Raw genomic sequence first — 21,456 nt, 5'->3', positions numbered from 1 at the left:
ATCGCGCCACTGTACTCCAGCCTGGGTGACGGAGCCAGACTCCGTCTCAAAAAAAAAAAAAATATTTCCAGGTACATGGCTGTCAGGGTGACAGGGATATTTTAAGGAAGCTGATAAGTCGGGGCTCAGTAATCCATTCAATTTCCTGTGCTCTCCCTCCCCACTTGCCCCACCACATTGCATAGAACTCTGAGTCAATGTCACAGAAGAGGGTGCCCACATCACAGGACATGTATTTGGGGTATAGGAGCAAGGAGCCCTGTTACCTTGTTTCTGCACAGCTCAACCCAGATGGGGTAGACATTTTTATCACTTAACATTATTTTAAAAACACTGCTATTACTATGTTAAAAAAAGTGTCCATTAAAAAAAATTTTTAAATACAGATAATTCTAAAGAAAAAAATAAAATTGCTCACACACGTACTTTTTTTTTTTTTAAAAAAACGATAGGATCTCACTCTGTCACCCAGGTGGGAATGCAGTGGTGCGATTATGGGCTCATGTGATCCTCCCACCCTCGTCTCCAGGGTAACTGGGACTATAGGTGTACGCCACCATGCCCAGCTAATATTTGCATTTGTTGTAGAGATGGGGTTTCACCACGTTGCCCAGGCTGGTCTCGAACTCCTGGGTTCAAGGGATCTGCCTATCTCGGCCTCCCAAAGTGCTGGGATTACAGGCGTGAGCCAACGCACCTGGCCTATCCACATATTAACATCTAGAGGACCACTGTTAATATTTTAGGTCAGGAGTCAGCAAGCTTTTCCTTTAAAAACAGACAGTAAATAGTTTTGGCTTTGTAAGCTATATGATCTCTGCCATAACTGTTCAACCCTGTCGGAACACAGATGAACTCATAAACGATACGTAAATGGATGAGTGTAGCTGTGTTTTAGCAAAATGTTACTAATCAAAATGGGTGAATGGCTGTAGTCTGCCAACCTCTGTTCTGGTGAGTATCTTTAAGGACTTTTAAAAAGCACAGGCATAAATGAATCAATTAACGAATGAATGAAAAAAGAAAAAGCCAGTCACAAAGGCTCACACCTATGAGCCATTTGGAAGGCTGAGATGGGTGGATCACTTGAGGCAAGGAGTTCAAGACCAGCCTGGGCAACATGGAGAAACCCCGTCTCTACTAAAAATAAAAAAAATTAGCTGAGCATGGTATCATGCGCCTGAAGTCCCAGCTACTTGGGAGTCTGAGGTGGGAAGATTGCTTGAGGCTGGGAGGTCGAGGTTTCAATAAGTGTGATCCACCCACTGCACTCCAGCCTGGGTGACAGGGCAAGACCTTGTCTCAAAAAAAAAAAAAAAAAAAAGAAAAAACAAAGAAAAAGGACATACACACATTAAAATCACTTTTAAAAGCTCTTACATTCATCAGATGGGGGAAAAAAATAAAATATAGTCATACATTGCTTAGTGACTGGGACATTGTTCTGAGAAACACATCCTTAGGTGATTTGGTCCTTGTGTGAACACCATAGAGTTGACTTACACAAAATTAGATAGCATAGCCTACTACATCTAGGCTATATGATATAGCCTATTACTCTTAGGTTACAAACCTATATAACATGTTACTGTACTGAATACTATAGGCAATTATAACACAATGGTATTTGTATATCTAAATAGAAAGGGCACAGTAAAAATACCGTATAAAGGATGAAAAAAGGTACACCCATATAGGACACTTATTATCACTGGAGCTTGTGGGACTGGGAGTTGCTCTGGGTGAGTCAATGAGAGAGTAGTGAATGAATGTGAAGGCCTAAGACATGACTATACACTGCTGTAGAATTTACAGACACTGTACATGTAGGCTACATTACATTTATTTTATTTTATTTTATTTTGAGATAGAGTCTCATTCTATCACCCAGACTGGATCCAGTGGCGTGATCTTGGCTTACTGTAGCCTCCGCCTCCTGGGTTCAAATGATTCTCCTGCCTTAGCCTCCCAAGTAGCTGGGATTACAGGCTCCTGCCACCACACTTGGCTAATTTTGGTATTTTTTTAAGTAGAGACGTGGTTTCACCATGTTGGCCAGGCTGGTCTCAAACTCCTGACCTCAAGTGATCTACCCGCCTTGGCCTCCCGAAGTGCTGGGATTACAGGCGTGAGCCACTATGCCCGGCCATTACATTTATTTTAAAATGTTTATTTCTTCAATCATAAATTGACCTTAGCTTACTGTAACATTTTTACTTTGTACAGTTTTTATTTTTTGACTATTTTATAATAACACTTAGCTTCAAACAGATTGTACAGCTGTACAGAAATATTTTCTTTCTTTATATCCTTATTCTATAAGGTTTTTCCAATTTTTAAAATTTTTTGTTAAAACTTAAGACACAAACATACACCTTAGCCTCACCCTAAATGGGGTCAGAATCACCAGTATCACTGTTTTCCACCTCCACATCTTGTCCCACTAGAAGATCTTCAGGGGCAGTAACCCCCATGGCGCTGTCATCTCCTATGACGGCAATGTCTTCTTCTGAAAGGCACTGCCTAAGGCTGCCTTACAGTTAACTCTGAGACACAGTCTAGCTCTGTCTGGAGTGCAGTGGCACAATCACGGCTCACTGCAACCTCTGCCTCCCGGGTCCAAGCAATTCTCTGGCTCAGCCTCCCTAGTTGCTGGGATTACAGGTGCCCGCCGCCACGCCCGGCTAAGTTTTGTATTTTTAGTACAGGTGGGGGTTTCACCATCTTGGCCAGGCTGGTCTTGAACTCCTGACCTCATGATCTGCCCACCTTGGCCTCTCAAAGTGCTGGGATTGCAGGTGTGAGCCACCATGCCCAGCCAACTTTTATTTATTTATTTATTTATTTATTTTTTTTGAGACGGAGTCTCGCTCTGTCGCCCAGGCTGGAGTGCAGTGGCCGGATCTCAGCTCACTGCAAGCTCCGCCTCCCGGGTTTACGCCATTCTCCTGCCTCAGCCTCCCGAGTAGCTGGGACTACAGGCGCCCGCCACCTCGCCCGGCTAGTTTTTTGTATTTTTAGTAGAGACGGGGTTTTGCTGTTTTAGCCAGGATGGTCTCGATCTCCTGACCTCGTGATCCACCCGTCTCGGCCTCCCAATGTGCTGGGATTACAGGCTTGAGCCACCGCGCCCGGCCAACTTTTATTTTTTATAAGTAGAAAAAGTGCACTCTAAAATGACAATGGGCCGGGCACTGTGGCTCACGCCTGCAATCTCAGCACTTTGGGAGGTTGAGGCAGGTAGATCACCTGAGATCAGGAGCTTGAGACCAGCCTGGCCAACGTGGCGAAACACTGTCTCTACTAAAAATACAAAAATTAACCAGGCATGGTGGTGAGTGCCTGTAATCCTAGCTATTTGGGAGGCTGAGGCAGGAGAATCACTTGAACCTGGGAGACGGAGGTTGCAATGAGCCGAGATCGTGCCACTGCACTCCAGCCTGGGCGATAAGAGCAAAACTCGGTTCCAAAAAAAAAAAAAAAGAGAGAAAAAGAAAAGAAAATGACAATGAAAAGTATAGTAAACATATAAACCAGTAACATAGTCTTTTATTATCATTATCAAGCATTAGGTACTGTACATAAATTGCATGCACTCTTCTTTTATATGACTGGCAGGACAATAGGTTTACCCCAGCATCAACACAAATACGTAAGGCGCTGTGCTACAGCATTATGATGGCTGCAGTATCACTAGGCAATAGAATTTTCCAGCTCCATTATAACCTTATGGGACCACTGCTGTCTATATGGTCCATCGTTGATGGAAACATCATTACGTGACACATGACTATAATATAAAAGGCCAAACTGGGCCAGGCGCGGTGGCTCACGCCTGTAATCCCAGCACTTTGGGAGGCTAAGGTCGACGGATCACCTCAGGTCAGGAGTTCGAGACCAGCCTGGCCAACATGGTGAAACCCCATCTCTACGAAAAACACAAAAATTAGCTGGGTGTGGTGGCAGGCACCTGTAATCCTGGCTACTCAAGAGGCTGAGACAGGAGAATCACTTGAACCTGGGAGGCAGAGGTTGCAGTGAGCCGGGATTGCGCCACTGCACCCCAGCCTGGGCAACAAAGAGTGAAACTCCATCTCAAAAAAAAAAAAAGGCCAAACTGCGCAAAGTAGGTTTCTGATCTCCAGTGCCCACCAAGAGGCAATTATTATTTCTAGTTTCTTGGTTGTCCTTCCAGAAATATTCCAGACCTGCACTATTCATACAGTGTTCACTAACCATTTTGAATACTTGAAATCTGGTTGGTTGGAACTGACATAAACTATATGTGTAAGATACCAGATTACAAAGACTTAATGTGAAAAAAGAATGTAAAACCAGGCGCAGTGGCTCACGCCTGTAATCCCAGCACTTTGGGAGGCCAAGGTGGGTGGATCACGAGGTCAGGAGTTTGAGACCAGCTTGACCAATATGGTGAAACCCTGTCTCTACTAAAAATACAAAAATTCACTGGGTGTGGTGGCACGTGCCTGTGATCCCAGCTACTCAGGAGGCTGAGGCAGGAGAATTGCTTGAACCCGAGATTGCAGTAAGCTAAGATTGCACCACTGCACTCCAGCCTGGGCAACAGAGTGAGACTCCGTCTCAAAAAAAAAAAAAAAGGTAAAATATCTCATTTATAATTTTTATATTGATTGCATGTTGAAATGACAATCTTTTGGGGCCAGGTGCAGTGGCCCACACCTGTAATGATCCCAGCACTTTGGGAGGCCAAGGCAGGTGGATTGCCTGAGCTCAGAGGTCCGAGACCAGCCTGGGCAACAAACAGAAATTCTGTCTCTGCAAAAACTATAAAAATTAGGCAAGTGTGGTGACATGCACATGTAGTACCAGTTACTTGGGAGGCTGAGGTGGGAGGATCACCTGAGCCCAGGGAGGTCGAGGCTCCAGTGAGCCGTGATCACACTACTGCCTCTGGGTGATGCAGTGAGATCCTGTCTCAAAACGAACAAACAAACAAACAAATAAAACCCAAATATTTTTTATATACTGGGTTAAATAAAATCAATTATTATAAAGGATTCCACCTATTTCTGTTTAGTTTTCCGTAACTAGAAGATGTTAATTTACCTATGTGGCTTACCTTGAATTTCTATTATTGAGTGCTGGTTTAGATATGCATGAGGAATAATAGCAGGGTGGAATTTGGAATTTATAACATGACACAGAGCCTGTGCCTCATTCTCAAGTGAAAGGGTACATGCCCCAAGCCCAGCCAAGTGCCCCACTCTCCCACCGTGGGGGTTGGATTCCCATGCTCACCTGTTGTACAGCTGCTGGGAGCTGAATGTATAAAGCACATAGAGGGTGTTCCCCGCCAGAAAGGCCAAGATCCACAAGATGACCAGTACCGACCTCTTCTCCTAAGACAAAGCAAGAGATCTGTGATATCAAAGGTGGATGTAGCAGAACCTTCCAGAATGTACCCTGATGACTGGCAGCTTTTCACTTTGTCAACGTTTTGAAGGAAGTGGTGCTGAAGGTGAAGGGAAGGGCACTGGAACCTTTCCATTCCACTGAGACATAAGCGGTGGTCATGGAGAAGGTGGCAGAATGGTGGACATCTGCTTGAAAAACTATCTAGAAAGGCAAGAGAGCAACGTGGTTTGCAGCGGACTCGAATTGGATGGCACACATTCAAATCCCTGGTCAAATCCTGTGTGGGAGCTGTCCAGCTCCAGGCAAGTTATTTAAACTCTTTCAGTTTCCCTTTCCTCATCTGTAAAATGGGTATATCTTGGTATCTACCTTAAAGAGTTGTAAGAATCAAAGTACATAAAATGCTGTTAAGAACTAAAGCACAGAGAGGTTAAGAAACCTCAAGGGCATGTGTCTTCATTTGAAAATGGAGTTGTTGTTAAAGATTAAATCAAATTTTTAATTTTAATTTTTTTTCTGTTGCCTAGGCTGGAGTACAGTAGGGTGATCATAGCTCACTGTAACCTTGAATTCCTGGGCTCAAGTGATCCTCCTGCCTCAGCCTCCTGAGTAGCTAGCACCACAGGCAGGTGTCACCATACCTGGCTAATTTAAAAAAAAATTTTTTTTTATAGAGACAGAATCTTGCTATTTGGCTCAGGCTGAACTCCTCGCCTTAAGTGATCCTCCTGCCTTGGGCTCCCAAAACACTGGAATTACAGGCAAAAGTCACATTTCTAAATGCAAACATTCAGTCTGGTACAGATTCATATTTGAAGTTTGCTAAGCAATAGGACTGATTATTAAGAGTTTATAACCCAGCAGAAGATTCGGATCTAGAAGTTGGAAATTTCTGCTTTCACTCTTTCTAGGACAGACCTCTAGCCCACTGCCCTGGACTGACCGTTCCATGGAGCACCACGATGTAGAATTAAATTCAAACGTATACACCTAATTCTCAAAGCCCTTCACAATCCAGCCCCATTCTCCTTCTTCAGCCTTGTTCCTGTCTAGTCCCCAGAAAGACAAATTGGAAATCCTCAGTTTGCTGTTTCCCAGCAGTTTCACAGCCTTAGAGCAATCCTAGGAAATGTCTGAAGGAGATGCAAAGAGGGGCATGTTCCTGCCTATGTACCCTGGGACACACAGGCAGACCCCTCTGCTGTTGATTCTCAACAGCTCATGTCTTTTCTTGGACTGGAGTGGCTACATTGCTGGAATAAGATGAGGTCATAACTTTCCCAGTGCAACCTTCCCTGTGGTTTCGGTAAATGCTCATACACACTGTCTCCAGACACAGCTTGGTGCCCCACGCACTGTTACGACGCACATTTCCAGAGAGTGGACGAAACAAATGCATCTCCATCCACCCATTATTCCAGAAGCGGTCAAGGTTAATGACGCTAGAAACCACCTCCAACCAACCAACTGCTCTTATCAATGTGATTAATCCACCCGGTAGCTCTTTTTACTCCAATAAATAATAGATTCCAGTTTAATTCTCTATGAATCCAAACCAAAGGTGGAATAGGAAGAGGGAATTAGCAATGTTCTGGGAAGACAGAATCTGAAGGACAAAGGAGGTAGTTTCTCCTAATAAGCTGAGATGCCTATGCTTACTAAGGGCCATGTAGACCTGCTCTTATGGAAGATATGCACACACAGGCAAAGTGTCACCTGTGTCTTCATGAGGATCAAGGACCCCTGGAGGCCCATCCATGGATACAGAGATCCTCTCAGCTCCTAAAATTTAAGTAAAGGTGCCATTTGGATGTTACTGCATTTGAGAGAGACCTAGCCCTCAAAGCTGTTTTTGTTTGTTTTTGAGACGGAGTTTCGCTCTTGTTGCCCAGGCTGGAGTGCAATGGCGCAATCTCGGCTCATTGCAATCTCTGCCTCCTGGGTTCAAGTGGTTCTTCTGCCTCAGCCTCCCAAGTGGCTGGGATTACAGGCGCCCACCACCATGCCCAGCTAATTTTTGTATTTTTAGTAGAGACGGGGTTTCACCATGTTGGCCAGATTGGTCTCGAACTCCTGAACTCAGGTGATCTACCTGCCTCAGCCTCCCAAAGTGCTGGGATTATAGGTGTGAGCCACTGTCCCTGGCCCCTCCTGCTGTTTTAACAGCAGCAGAAAGGAGTTTGCATAAAGAAGATGAGACTAAGGGTCAGGAACGACCTCTGACTCTGTCCCCAACTCCGAACCTCAACGTGCTCACGTGCAAATGGAGACCGGGTTGTCCTCCATCCTGCATGGAGGCCCAAGTGTTTTTGAGAAAGCAGATGATGTTATAGAAGGGTCAGTGAAGCTGGTGATTATTATGGGATCGCCTGTGCAGGAGAAAGCACAGACTTTAAAAAAAAAAAATTAGTTCCGTAGGTTTTTGGTGAACAGGTGGTATTACATGAATAAGTTCTTCAGTGGTGATTTGCGAGATTTTCACACACCCATCACCTGGGCAGTATACGCTGAACCCAATTTGTAGTCTTTGATCCCTCACCCCCTTCCCACCCTTTCCCCCAGAGTCCCCAAAGTCCACTGTATCATTCTTATGCCTTTGCATCCTCACAGCTTAGCTACCACTTATCAGTGAGAACATACAAGGTTTATTTTTTCATTCCTGAGTTACTTTACTTAGAATAATAATCTCCAATCCCATCCAGGTTGCTGCTAATTCCATTAATTCATTCCTTTTTATGGCTGAGTAGTATTCCTTCATATACATATACCACAGTTTCTTTACCTACACATTGATTGATGGGCATTTGGGCTGGTTCTACATTTTTGAAATTGTGAACTGCGCTGCTATAAACATGCGTGAGCAAGTATTTTTCTCGTATAATGACTTCTTTTCCTCTGGGTAGATGCCTAGTAGTAGGATTGCTGGATCAAATGGTAGTTCTGCTTTTAGTTCTTTAAGGAATCTCCACACTATTTTCCATAGTGGTTGTATTAGTTTATGTCCCCACCAGCAGTGTAAAAGTGTTCCTGCATCCATACTGACATCTATTATTTTTTGATTTTTTGATAATGGCCATTCTTGCAGGAGTGAGGTGGTATCGCATTGTGTTTTGATTTGCATTTCCCTGATCATTAGTGATGTTGAGTATTTTTTCATAAGTTTGTTGGCCATTTGTATATCTTCTTTTGAGAATTGCCTATTCACATCCTTAGGCCACTTTTTTATGAGATTTTTTTTTTTTTTTTCTGAAAGCACAGACTTTTGAAAACTAGCTCAATTAAATGTTTCCTATATGCCAGGCACCATGCTAAACAGCACCTTCTTTTTTTTTTTTTTTTTTTTAAACAGAGAAGGTCTTGCTCTGTTGCCCAGGCTGGAGTGCAGTAGTGCAATCATAGCTCACTGCAGCCTCGAACTTCTGGGATCAAGCAATCCTCCTGCTTCAGCCTCCTGAGTAGCTAGGAGGAGAGGCACATGCCACCACACCTGGCTAACTTTTAAAAAATATTTTGCAAGCCGGGTGCAGTGGCTCATGCCTGTAATCCCAGCACTTTGGGAGGCTGAGGTGGGTGGATCACCTGAGGTCAGGTGTTCAACACCAGCCTGGCCAATGTGGCGAAACCCCATCTCTACTAAAAATACAAAAATGAGCCGGGTGTGGTGGCATGCGCCTGTAATCTCACCTACTCAGGAAGCCGAGGCAGGAGAATCGCTTGGTAATCTTGGTGGTACACACCTGTAATCTCACTACTTGGGAGGCAGAGGTTGCAGCGAGTGGAGATTGCACCACTGCACTCCAGCCTGGGTGACAGACTGAGACTTCATCTCAAAAAAAAAAAAAAAAAAAATTGTAGAGAAGAGGGGGTTCTTGCTATGTTGCCCAGGCTGGTCTCAAACTCCTGGGTTCAAGGGATCCTCCTGCCTCAGCTTCCTGAGTTGCTGGGATTAGAGGCATAGGCCACCATGCCCAGTACTTGTGCTTAACACCTTGTATGCACTCCTTCTTTTCCTTCTTTCTTTCCCTCTCTCCCTCCTTGCTTCCTTCCTTCCTTTCTTTTCTCTCTTTTCTTTCTTTCTTTTTTTTTCTTTTCTGATGGAGTTTCACTCTTATTGCCCAGGCTGGTGTGCAATGACATGATCTTGGCTCACTTCAACCTCCACCTCCTGGGTTCAAGCAATTCTCCTGCCTCAGCTTCCCAAGTACCTTGGATTACAGGTGTGAGCCACCACACCTGGTTAATTTTGTATTTTTTTAGTAGAGATGGGATTTCACCACGTTGTTCAGGCTGGTCTTGAACTCCTGACCTCAAGTGATCCACCCACCTTGGCCTCCCAAAGTGCTGGGATTACAGGCATGAGCCACCGTGCCTGACTCTTTTATTTTTTTCTTCTTTTTTGAGACAGAGTCTCACTCTGTCACCCAGGTTGGAGTGCGGTGGTGTGATCTTGGCTCACTGCAACCTCTACCTCCCAGATTCAAATGACTCTCATGCCTCAGCCTCCTGAGTAGTTGGGATTACAGGTGAGTAGTTGGAATTACAGGCATGAGCCACCATGACCTGCCTAGATGCACTATTTTATTTAATCCTTTCAATGGGTTTGTGAACTGGTGCCAACAGGGTCTTTTCCAGAGGCGGCACCTAAGGCTGAGATCACCAAGGTAACCTAATTGAGGGTCTGCAGGTGGGTGGAGGAGAAGGGATTTGAACCTGGAATGAGCATGGGCTCAACTACCCGGGTGCAAATCATGACGCCATCACTTGCACTGGCTGTATGACCTCAGGTAAGGAACTTAGTGTCTCTGAGCCACTCTTTCCTCGGTGGGAAAATGACAGAATGATTTTGTTTCCCTCCCCGGTTGCTGGGATGAACCTGCTGAGATGAGCAATGGGCTCAGCAGACACAGAGGACATGCAGGAGGATGGCGGTGAAGCTCTATGTCCACCCAGCAGCGTAAGAGGTATGGCCATAAGCATGAAGGTGGAATGAAAGTAACCTAATGGGGCCAGGTGTGGTGGCTCACGCCTGTAATCCCAGCACTTTTGGAGGCCGAGGCATGCAGATTACCTGAGGTCAGGAGTTTGAGACCAGCCTGGCCAACATGGCGAAACCCCATCTCTACTAAAAATACAAAATTAGCTGGGCATGGTGGTGTGTGTCTGTAGTCCCAGCTACTGGGAAGACTGAGGCAGGGGAATTGCTTGAACCTGGGAGGCAGAGGTTGCAGTGCGCCGAGATCATGCCACTGCACTCCAGCCTGGGCAACAGAGCAAGATTCCGTCTCAAAAAGAAACAAACAAAAAGTGAAAGTAAGCTAATGAACTGAATGTCTGTGGCGTAAAGGGACTCGGCCAGGGGGATGTGAAGGAGATGCTGCTGTTGGAGGGGAGAAGGAAGGAACATTCAGGGATCTACCCAGGGGTGACAAGCAGAAGAATGGCCTCCCTAGGAGGCTGAGGTTGGAGGATCGCTTGAGCCTGGGAGTTGGAAGCTGCAATAAGCTATGGTCATACCATTGCACTCCAGCCTGGGGGACAGGGCAAGACTCTGTCTCTAAAAATTATAAAATAAAAGAAGAGGTTTTGGTGAGATCATGGCGGATGGAAGGCAGGACTAGATTGCAGCTCCAGACAGAGCAGCGGGTGGCAGCTCGCACTGTGAATTTTAGCACCAGATTGACTGCAAGGACAAACCAGCAATCCCGAGAGGACCCACAGACTCTCTGAAGGAAGCAGACGGCTCCTACAGGACCCAGGAGAGCCCCCCAAAACTGTGAGTGCACCAACTGCGGAAATGGGAAAGGGAGACCCTCCTCCCCCGAACACTCACCCTCACCAGGCAAGCTGAAGGTCTATTTGCGGGAGAAGTTTCCGACTTTATCTGGCGCTGAGTCAATTTGGAGAGCCGAGCAAAATACAGGGGTAAAGGAAGCAACAGCAAGGCCCTGGGAGCTCGCTGGGTCCCCGAGCAGTCCTTTCCTGCCTGGCACCACGGAGATCCAATGGGTAGGAGCAGGGGCTAAAACTCCACAGGGAGAAGCAAATCTCTAGCTGAACTCTGAAATAATTTGAACAGGGTAAGAAGCCTCCTGGCCAGAACTCAGGGGAGGGTGCAAATCCAGCGAGCAGACTCCAAGGCAGGGGAAGAACTGAACCCTCTTCTTTAGCAGCTGGGAAGTGGACAGCCTGGGGCGGGTTTTCAAGCCCCTATCGCTCTCCACCTGAAAACGGTCTGGGGGCTGCTGCGGTGAGCACGGTGGGAGTGATACGGGCCCTTCATTTTGCGTGGGAGCTGGGTGAGGCCTGGGACTGCCAGCTTTCCCCCACTTCCCTGACAACCTGCATGACTCAGCAGAAGCAGCCATAATCCTCCGTGGTACACAACTCCAGAGAGCTGGGAATGTCACCTACTTCCCCCATAGCAAGACCCGCCCAAGGAAGAGTCTCAGGTCAAACACGCCTAGCCTCACCCCCACCAGGTCCTTCCCTACATAGGTCTTCCCTGGTAGCGGAAGACAATGGGCAAATAAACTTGGGAGTTCTAGGGCCCTGCTGGTTCCTCTCTACATTACCGCAGCTGATCTCTGGAAAGCGCCACCTCCTGGCAGGAGGCCAATCAGCACAAAAATAGCACATTAAACCACCAAAGCTAAGAACTCTCATGGAGTCCATTGTACCCTCCACCACCTCCACCGGAACAGGCACCAGTATCCACGGCTGAGAGGCCCATAGACAGTTCACATCACAGGACTCTGTGCAGACAACCCCCAGTACCAGCCTGGAGCCAGGCAGATTCACTGGGTGGCTAGACCCAGAAGACAGACAACAATCACTGCAGTTTGGCTCACAGGAAGCCACATCCATAGGAAAAGGGGGAGAATATAACAAAGGAACACCCCGTGGGACAAAAGAATCTGAACAACAGCCTTCAGCCCTAGACCTTCCGTCTGACAGAGCCTACCCAAATGAGAAGGAACCAGAAAACCAACCCTGGTAATATGACAAAATAAGGCTCTTCACACCCCCCAAAAATCACGCTAGTTCACCAGCAATGGATCTAAACCAAGAAGAAATCCCTGATTTACCTGAAAAAGAATTCAGGAGGTTAGTTATTAAGCTAATCAGGGAGGGACCAGAGAAAGGCAAAGTCCAGTGCAATGAAATCCAAAATATGATACAAGAAGTGAAGGGAGAAATACTCAAGGAAATAGATAGCTTAAAGAAAAAACAATAAAAAATTCAGGAAACTTTGGACACACTTTTAGAAATGTGAAATGCTCTGAAAAGTCTTAGCAATAGGCTTGAACAAGTAGAAGAAAGAAATTCAGAGTTCGAAGACAAAGTCTTTGAATTAACCCAATCCAACAAAGACAAAGAAAAAAGAATAAGAAAATATGAACAAAGCCTCCAAGAAGTCTGGGATTATGTCAAATGACCAAACTTAAGAATAATCAGTGTTCCTGAAGAAGAAAAGAATTCTGAAAACTTGGAAAACATATTTGGGGGAATAATCAAGGAAAACTTCCCATGCCTTGCTAGAGACCTAGACATCCAAACACAAGAAGCACAAAGAACACCCGGGAAATTCATCGCAAAAAGGTCTTTGCCTAGGCTCACTGTCATCAGGTTATTCAAAGTTAAAATGAAGGAAAGAGTCTTAACAGCTGTGAGACAGAAGCACCAGCTAACCTATAAAGGAAAACCTATCAGATTAACAGCAGATTTCTCAGCAGAAACCCTACAAGCCAGAAGGGATTGGGACCCTATCTTCAGCCTCCTCAAACAAAACAATGATTAGCCAAGAATTTTGTATCCAGTGAAACTAACAATCATATATGAAGGAAAGATACAGTATTTTTCAGACAAACAAATGCTGAGAGAATTCGCCATTACCAAGAATTCGCCATTACCAAGTCACCACTATAAGAACTGCTAAAAGGAGCTCTAAATCTTGAAACAAATCCTGGAAACACATCAAAACAGAACCTCTTTAAAGCATAAATCACACAGGACCATAAAACAAAAATACAAGTTAAAAAGCGAAAACAAAAAATGAAAAAAACCAAAGTACACAGGCAACAAAGAGCATGATGAATGCAATGGTACCTCACATTTCAATACTAACATTGAATGTAAGTGGCCTAAATGCTCCACTTAAAAGACACAGAACCACAGAATAGATAAGAACTCACCAACCAATCATCTGCTGCCTTCAGGAGACTCACCTAACACATAAGGACTCACATAAACTTAAAGGGGTGGAAAGAGGCATTTCATGCAAATGGACACCAAAAGCAAGCAGGGGTAGCTATTCTTATATCAGACAAAACAAACTTTAAAGCAACAGTGGTTAAAAGAGACAAAGAGGGACATTATATAATGGTAGAAGGCCTTGTCCAACAGGAAAATACATATTTCTAAATATATATGCACCTAACACTGGAGCTCCCAAATTTAGAAAACAATTACTAATAGACCTAAGAAATGAGATAGACAGCAACACAATAATAGTGGGGGACTTCAGTACTCTACTGGCAGCACTAGATAGATAATCAAGACAGAAAGTCAACAAAGAAACAATGGATTTAAACTATACCTTGGAACAAATGGATTTAAGATATATACAGAACATTTCATCTGACAACTGCAGAATACACATTGTATTCAATAGTGCATGGAACTTTCTCCAAGACAGACTACATGATAGGTCACAAAATGAACCTCAAAAAATTTAAGAAAATTGAAATTATATCAAGTACTCTCTCAGATCACAGCAGAATAAAACTGGAAATCAACTCCAAAAGGAACCTTCAAAATCATGCAAATACACGGAAATTAAATAACCTGCTCCTGAATGAGCATTGGGTCAAAAACGAAATCAAGATGGAAATTTAAAAATTCTTCAAACTGAATGACAATAATGACACAGCCTATCAAAACCTCTGGGATACAGCAAAGGCGGTGCTAAGAGGAAAGTTCATAGCCCTAAATGCCTACATCGAAAAGACTGAAAGAGCACAAACTGACACTCTAAGGTCACACCTCAAGGAACTAGAGAAACAAGAAGAAACCAGACCCAAACCCAGCAGAATAAAGGAAATAACCAAGATCAGAGCAGAAATAAATGAAATTGAAACAAACAAACAAACAAAAAAATCAAAAGATAAATGAAACAAAAAGCTGGTTCTTTGAAAAGATAAATCAAATTGATAGAACATTGACAAGATTAACCAAGAAAAGAAGAGAGAAAATCCAATGACCTCACTAAGAAACGAAACAGAAGATGTTTCAACTGGCACCACTGAAATATAAAAGGTCAATCAAGGCTACTATGAACACCTTTATGCACATAAACTAGAAAACCTAGAAGAGATGGATAAATTCCTGGAAAAATACAACCCTTCTAGCTGAAATTAGGAAGAATCAGATACCCTAAACAGACCAATAACAAGCAGTGAGATTGAAATGGTAATTAAAAAATTACCAACAAAAAAATGTCCAGGACCAGACAGATTCACAGCAGAATTCTACTAGATATTCAAAGAAGAATTAGTACCAATCTTTTTAACATGATTCCACAAGATAGAGAAAGAAGGAACCCTCCCTAACTCATTCTATGAGGCCAGCATCACCCTAATACCAAAACCAGGAAAGGACATAACCAAAAAAGAAAACTACAGATGGATATCCTTGATGAACATAGATGCTAAAATCCTTAACAAAATACTTCCTAACTGAATCCAACAAATTACCAAAAAGATAATCCACCATGATCAAGTGGGTTTCATACCAGGGATGCAGGGATGGTTTAACACGTGCAAGTCAATAAATGTGATACACCACATAAACAGAATTAAAAACAAAAATCACCTGATCATTTCAATAGATGCAGAAAAAGCATTCGACAAAATCCAGCATCCCTTTACGATTAAAACTCTCAGCAAAATCGGCATACAAGGGACATACCTTAGTGTAATAAAAGCCATCTGTGATGAATCAGCCAATATAAAACAAAATTTCCAGGTACGAGACTAATGTACACAAATCAGTAGCTCTTTTATATACACCAACAGCAACCAAGTGGAGAATCAAATCAAGAACTCAACCCCTTATATAATAGTTGCAAAAAACAAAGCAAAACTTAGGAATATACCTAACCAAGGAGTCAAAAAACATCTGCAAGGACAACTACAAAACATTGCTGAAAGAAATCATAGATGACACGAACAAATGGAAACACATCCCATGCTCATGAATTGGTAGAATCAATATTGTGAAAATGACCATACTGCCAAAAGCAATCTACTAATTCAATGCAATCCTAATCAAAATACCACCATCATTCTTCACAGAATTAGAAAAAAAAAATTCTAAAATTCACGTGGGACCAAAAAAGAGCCCACATAACTAAAGCAAGACTAAGCAAAAAGAACAAATCTGGAGGCATCACACTCCCTAATTTCAAACTATACTATAAGGCCATAGTCACCAAAACAGTGTGGTACTGGTACAAAAATTGGGACATAGATGAATGGAACAGAATAGAGAACCCGGAAATAAACCCAAATACTTACAGCTAACTGAACATAACAGAAACATAAAGTGGGGAAAGGACACCCTTTTTGACAAATGGTGCTGGGATCATTGGCTAGCCACATGAGGAGAATGAAACTGGATCCTCATGTCTCACCTTATACAAAAACCAACTCAAGATGGATTAAGGATTTAAACCTAGGACCTGAAACTATAAAAATTCTGGAAGATAACATTGGAAAAACCCTTCTAGACATTGGCTTAGGTAAGGATTTCATGACCAAGAACCCAAAAGGAAATGCAATAAAGACAAAGATAAATAGCTGTGACCTAATTAAACTAAAGAACTTTTGCACGGCAAAAGGAACAGTCAGCAGAGTAAACAGACGACCCACAGAGTGGGAGAAAAATCTTCACAATCTGTACATCTGACAAGGGACTATTATCCAGAATCTACAATGAACTCAAACAAATCAGTAAGAAAAAAACAGACAATCCTATCAAAAAGTGGGCTAAGGACATGAACAGACAATTCTCAAAAGAAGAGACACAAATGGCCAACAAAAATGTGAAAAAATGCTCAACATCACCCATGATCAGGGAAATGCAAATGAAAACCACAATGTGATACCACCTCACTCCTGCAAGAATGGCCATAATAAAAAAATCAAAAAACAATAAATGCTAGTGTAAATGCGGTGGACAGGGAACACTTGTACACTGCTGGTGGGAATGTAAACTAGTACAACCACTATGGAAAACAGTGTGGAGATTCTTTAAAGAACTAAAAGTAGAGCTACCATTTGATCCAGCAATCCTGCTGTTAGGCATCTACCCAGAGGAAAAGAAATCATTATTCAAAAAAAATACTTGCACACGCATGTTTATAGCAGCACAATTCACAATAGCAAAATCTTGGAACCAACCCAAATGCCCATCAATCAACAAGTACATAAAGAAATTGTGGTATGTGTATGTGTGTATATATATATTCCATCATATATGTGTGTGTGTATGTATATATACGCACACACATATGTGTATATGTGTATATATACATACACACACACATATATACACATATATGATGGAATACTACACAGCCATAAAAAGGAATGAATTAACAGCATTTGCCGTGACCTGGATGAGATTGAAAACTATTATTCTAAGTGAAGCAACTCAGGAATGGAAAACCAAACATCGTATGTTCTCACTGATATGTGGGAGCTAAGCTATGAGGACGCAAAGGCATAAGATTGATACAATGGACTTTGGAGACTAAGCGGGAAGATTGCGCCTGGCTTGTGGCTATTTGTTGCAGCAGCCACAGGAGACTAGGTTGGCAGGTGACTCACCTTCAGAGAGACCTGTTCTCGGAGCGTGGAGTTGGCATAGGCGAAGGTGCTAGCCATCCCAATGCACACAGCGATGCCTGTGGGACAGAGAAGGGCCTGATGTCACCCACTTAGACTCATCAGGCCTAGCCTGGGTGCTGAGCAACATGAGGGAAAAGACACATCCCTAGGCCCCTTGGAGTTGACAGGAGAGAGAGAGTAAAATTAACAACAAAAAAAATCCCACTTCTGGGGCATTTGGGCTGCCATCTAAATCTCTGGGAATTCTGAGTCATTCTGACTTAGGGACAGGATTTAGGTCCCTGTGGGGACACTTTATAGCACTGGCTAAGGGGATGGGCTGTGCAGTCTGGTAAGGGCCGGGTTCAATTCCCAGCTCTGCCACTTCCTCTTTGTGTGAGCTTGGGCAAGTCACTGCACCTCTCTGAGCCCCAGTTTCCTCATCTGTAAAATGGACACAGCAATAACATTACTTACACCTCATGAAGGGATAAAGCTTCTAGATCATAATCCCTAGCAGTTAGTAAATGATGCGTCTTATTATTTCTACTTTCAAAAATAATCTGATAGAATCATATAGAATTTGTGATAAAAGCATACATTGAAAAAACTCACAGCTGGGCGCAGTGGCTCACGCTTGTAATCCCAGCACTTTGGGAGGCCGAGGTAGGCAGATCACTTGAGATCAGGAGTTTGAGACCAGCCTGGCCAACATGGTGAAATCACATCTCTACTAAAAATACAAAAATTAGCTGGACATGGTGGACACGCCTGTAGTCACAGCTACTCAGGAGGTTGACACACAAGAATTGCTTGAACCCAGGATGAGGAGGCTGCAGTGAGTCGAGATCACACCACTGTACTCCAGCCTGGGCAACAGAGCAAGACTCTGTCTTAAAAAAAAAAAAAAAAAATCAAAGAAAGAACGAACTCACAGCACCATAAGGAATTCAAGTTTAATGTTCAATGAGAAAAAAAAAAAAATCCCAGCTAACAGACAAACATGACCCAGGCAGATGGCATAACGGAATTGAATTTTCTTCCACCAGTCACGTAATTGGCCACTGTTTGTCAAGTTACAATCTTGGAATTCTCTTGGAATAATGATTTTTGAGTCCTGCTTTTTGTTATGTGCAGACAGGATTCCTCTTTCACCTGATGCTCGCCCTATCTCTCTCTCTCTCTCTCTCTCTCTCTCTCTCTCTCTCTCTCTCTCTCTCTCTCTCTCTTCTATCTATCTATCTATCTGACACTGCCACACTCTGTTGTCCAGGCTGGAGTGCAGTGGTGCGATCTCAGCTCACTGCAGCCTCCACCTCCCGGTTTCAAGTGATTCTTGTGCCTCAGCCTCCCGAGTAGCTGGGATTACAGGTGCCTGCCACCACGCCCAGCTAATTTTTGTATTTTTAGTAGAGATGGGGTTTCACCATGGCTGGGCTGGGCTCAAACTCCTGACCTCAAGTGATCTGCCCACCTCAGCCTCCCAATGTGCTGGGATTACAGGTGTGAGCCACTGTGCCCGGCCTCACTTACTCTTTTAATAGGTATGTGCACTCCAGCTATTTTTCCAGATCTACTTTGTAGAAGCTGTATTTCTTCACTATAAGCACATAAAACAAGAATGAGTAGCCCCATAATCCTTTTTGGTGCTCTTCTCTGTGATTAAAATACAACCACCAAAAAAAAAAAAAAAAAAAAAAAAAAAAAAAAAAAAAAACCTGCCAAGTGAAAAAGAAAATGACCATACTCACAAAACAAAACTTAGCTGTGATGCCAGAATTCAGGGTAATGGGGAACATGTCAGCTTTCACTTCTAGGAATAGAAAGGGTGGGGCTGATAGGACAGCACCCCAGCAAGGAAGGTGGAGGAATCCCAGAGAGAAGAAAACAAGAAATAAAGAATGGTCTCATCTCCTCTCGAGGCTTTCTCTCTCTCTTTTTCTTTTTCTTTTTTTTTTTTTTTTAGTAGAGATAGGGTCTCACTATGTTTCCCAGGCTGGTCTTGAACTCCTGGCCTCAAGCAATCCTCCCGCCTTGGCCTCACAAAGTGTTGGGATTATAGGTATCAGCCACCGCACCTGACTGATATTTTCTCATGGAAAATAGTAGCCCACAAGATAATTCTTACCATCACTCCTACTGCAGTACTAAAACAACAGCCTATAAGCCGGCCAGGGCACAGCAACACCATGATCTAATAAGTAAGCCGGGTGTGGTGGTTCACGCCCGTAATCCCAGCACTTTGGGAAGCCAAGGCAGGTGGATCACTTGAGGTTAGGACTGAGAATCGCTTGAACTCAGAGGGCAGAGCTTTGCAGTGAGCTGAGATCACGCTGCTGTACTCCAGCCTGGTGACACAGTGAGACTCCATCTCAAAAACAAAAACAAACAAACAAAAGAACAGTAAGTAACATTAATGATAACAATAACGGTACACTAGGCCAGGCACAGTGGCTCATGCCTATAATCCCAGCACTTTGGGAGGCTGAAGCGGACAGAACGCCTGAGGTCAGGAGTTCGAGACCTGGCCAACATGGTGAAACCCTGTCTCTACTAAAAAATGCAAAAATTAGCTGGGTGTGGTGGCTGTTGCCTGTAATCCCAGCCACTTGGGAGGCTGAGGCAGGAGAATTGCTTGAACCTGGGAGGCAGAGGTTGCAGTGAGTAGAGGTTGCACCATCGTGCTCCAGCCTAGGCAACAAGAGCGAAATTCCATGTCAAAACAAACAAACGAAAAACAGTATACTAGAGGCCAATTACTGACTGTTGACTATGTGTTAGATAGGAGGCTGAGCACTTTATGAATCATTATATTATTTCCTAATAATAACAGTAGGTAGTATTTATTCATCATTTGCTGTGTGCCAGCCTCTATGTTAAATATTTCAATGTGTGTGAATAATAAATATAGTAGGCTGGGGCAGTGGCTCGTACCTGTAATCCCAGCATTTTGGGAGGCTGATATAGTGAGACTTTGACTCTACAAAAAATTTTACATTTAGCCGGGCGTGGTAGCACATGCCTATAGTCCCAGCTACTCAGGAGGCTGAGGTGGGAGGATCGCTTGAACTTGGGAGGCAAAAGTTGCAGTGAGTGAGACCTGCACCACTGCACTCTAGCTTATATATATAATAATGTGTTTTATACACATTAACTCAAATTTAACATCACTGTGATCCCATGAAGAATATAAAATCATACCCCCACTTTACAGATGATGAAACCGAGGCACAGAGAGGTTAAATAATGCACCTAGCATCACACAGCTAGGAGGGGACAGAGCTAGGGTGCAGACTCCAGCAGTTTGAGTTATTACACAGGACTCCTTCACACCAGCCAACCAGCGAGGAAGTTTCTATCATAACTCCCACCAGGCAGATGAGGAAACTGAGGCTCAGAGAAGCCAAGTGACTTGCCCAAAGTCACACAGCTAGTCAGCCAGGATTTGAACCCAGGTCTGACTCAGAATCCCACACTCTGAAGCCCATGTTGGTCTCTACTATCTCTCCCTGGGCTTCAGTGGAGGAGCCCCCACCCCACAGGCTGCAGGCAGCCTGCGTGTTGAAGCCCATGGCCAGGACGCCCACGCCCCCAGAACTCACCGAGCTTATGCTGGAAGCACAGTTTGGCCAGGAGGATCAGGATGAAGGGGAGTCCTTTCTGGAGCCAGCAGATCACAGCCTTCAGCTCGGACAGGGCAGGGGCGGGCGTCCCAGGCTGCTCGTCACCTCCCTCCTCCGAGTGCCCTCGGTGCTCCCCACCCACGTGCTGCAGCAGGGAGCCCCCGCGGTGGCCGCCGTGGTGGAAGTGGTGGTGGGGCTGGCGGTGGTGGTAGGCACCCCCGTCGCCCCGGCCCCCTCCTTCCTCCCTGGACGTGGGCATCTGGATGAACACGTCCCCACCGCCAGCGGAGGAGCCCAGCACCAGGCTGGAGGGGAACGAGCTGGTGGGGAGGCTTCCTGATAAGCCCGAGAAGAGCGCTGGTGGGGAGGCCGCCTCTGCCTTCAGACTCTCAAAGACGCCGCCCTCATCCACACTCGCTTCAGAGCTGAGCGTCTGGCTGCGGTTTCTAGGTGACAAAGGGAGAAAAACCCCAGGAAGTCAGGCAGATGGAAAAGACCTTACTCCAGAGGATGGGAACCAATAATATCAATTATGTTACGGGTTAAGC

At 44.3% G+C, this 21,456-nt stretch overlaps 1 protein-coding gene across 1 annotated transcript in view; it reads right to left on the bottom strand.

The window, feature by feature from the left end:
* The window catches only part of RNFT2 (ring finger protein, transmembrane 2), a 108,096-nt gene that overhangs the window by 73,415 nt on the left and 13,225 nt on the right, over positions 1-21,456 (bottom strand). Inside the window, exons 4-6 of the mRNA XM_037996476.2 lie at positions 20,888-21,354; positions 17,286-17,362; positions 5,281-5,381 (exon numbers count right to left, since the gene is read on the bottom strand). Of these exons, the coding sequence (XP_037852404.2) occupies positions 5,281-5,381; positions 17,286-17,362; positions 20,888-21,354 (645 nt within the window). The remainder of the gene's footprint in view (positions 1-5,280; positions 5,382-17,285; positions 17,363-20,887; positions 21,355-21,456) is intronic.

The sequence above is a fragment of the Chlorocebus sabaeus genome, chromosome 11 (assembly GCF_047675955.1).
Source record: "Chlorocebus sabaeus isolate Y175 chromosome 11, mChlSab1.0.hap1, whole genome shotgun sequence".
Taxonomy (NCBI): Eukaryota; Metazoa; Chordata; class Mammalia; order Primates; family Cercopithecidae; genus Chlorocebus; species Chlorocebus sabaeus.
The sequence above is the reverse complement of the archived record's forward strand: the minus strand, read 5'-3'. Positions and strand labels throughout refer to the sequence as shown.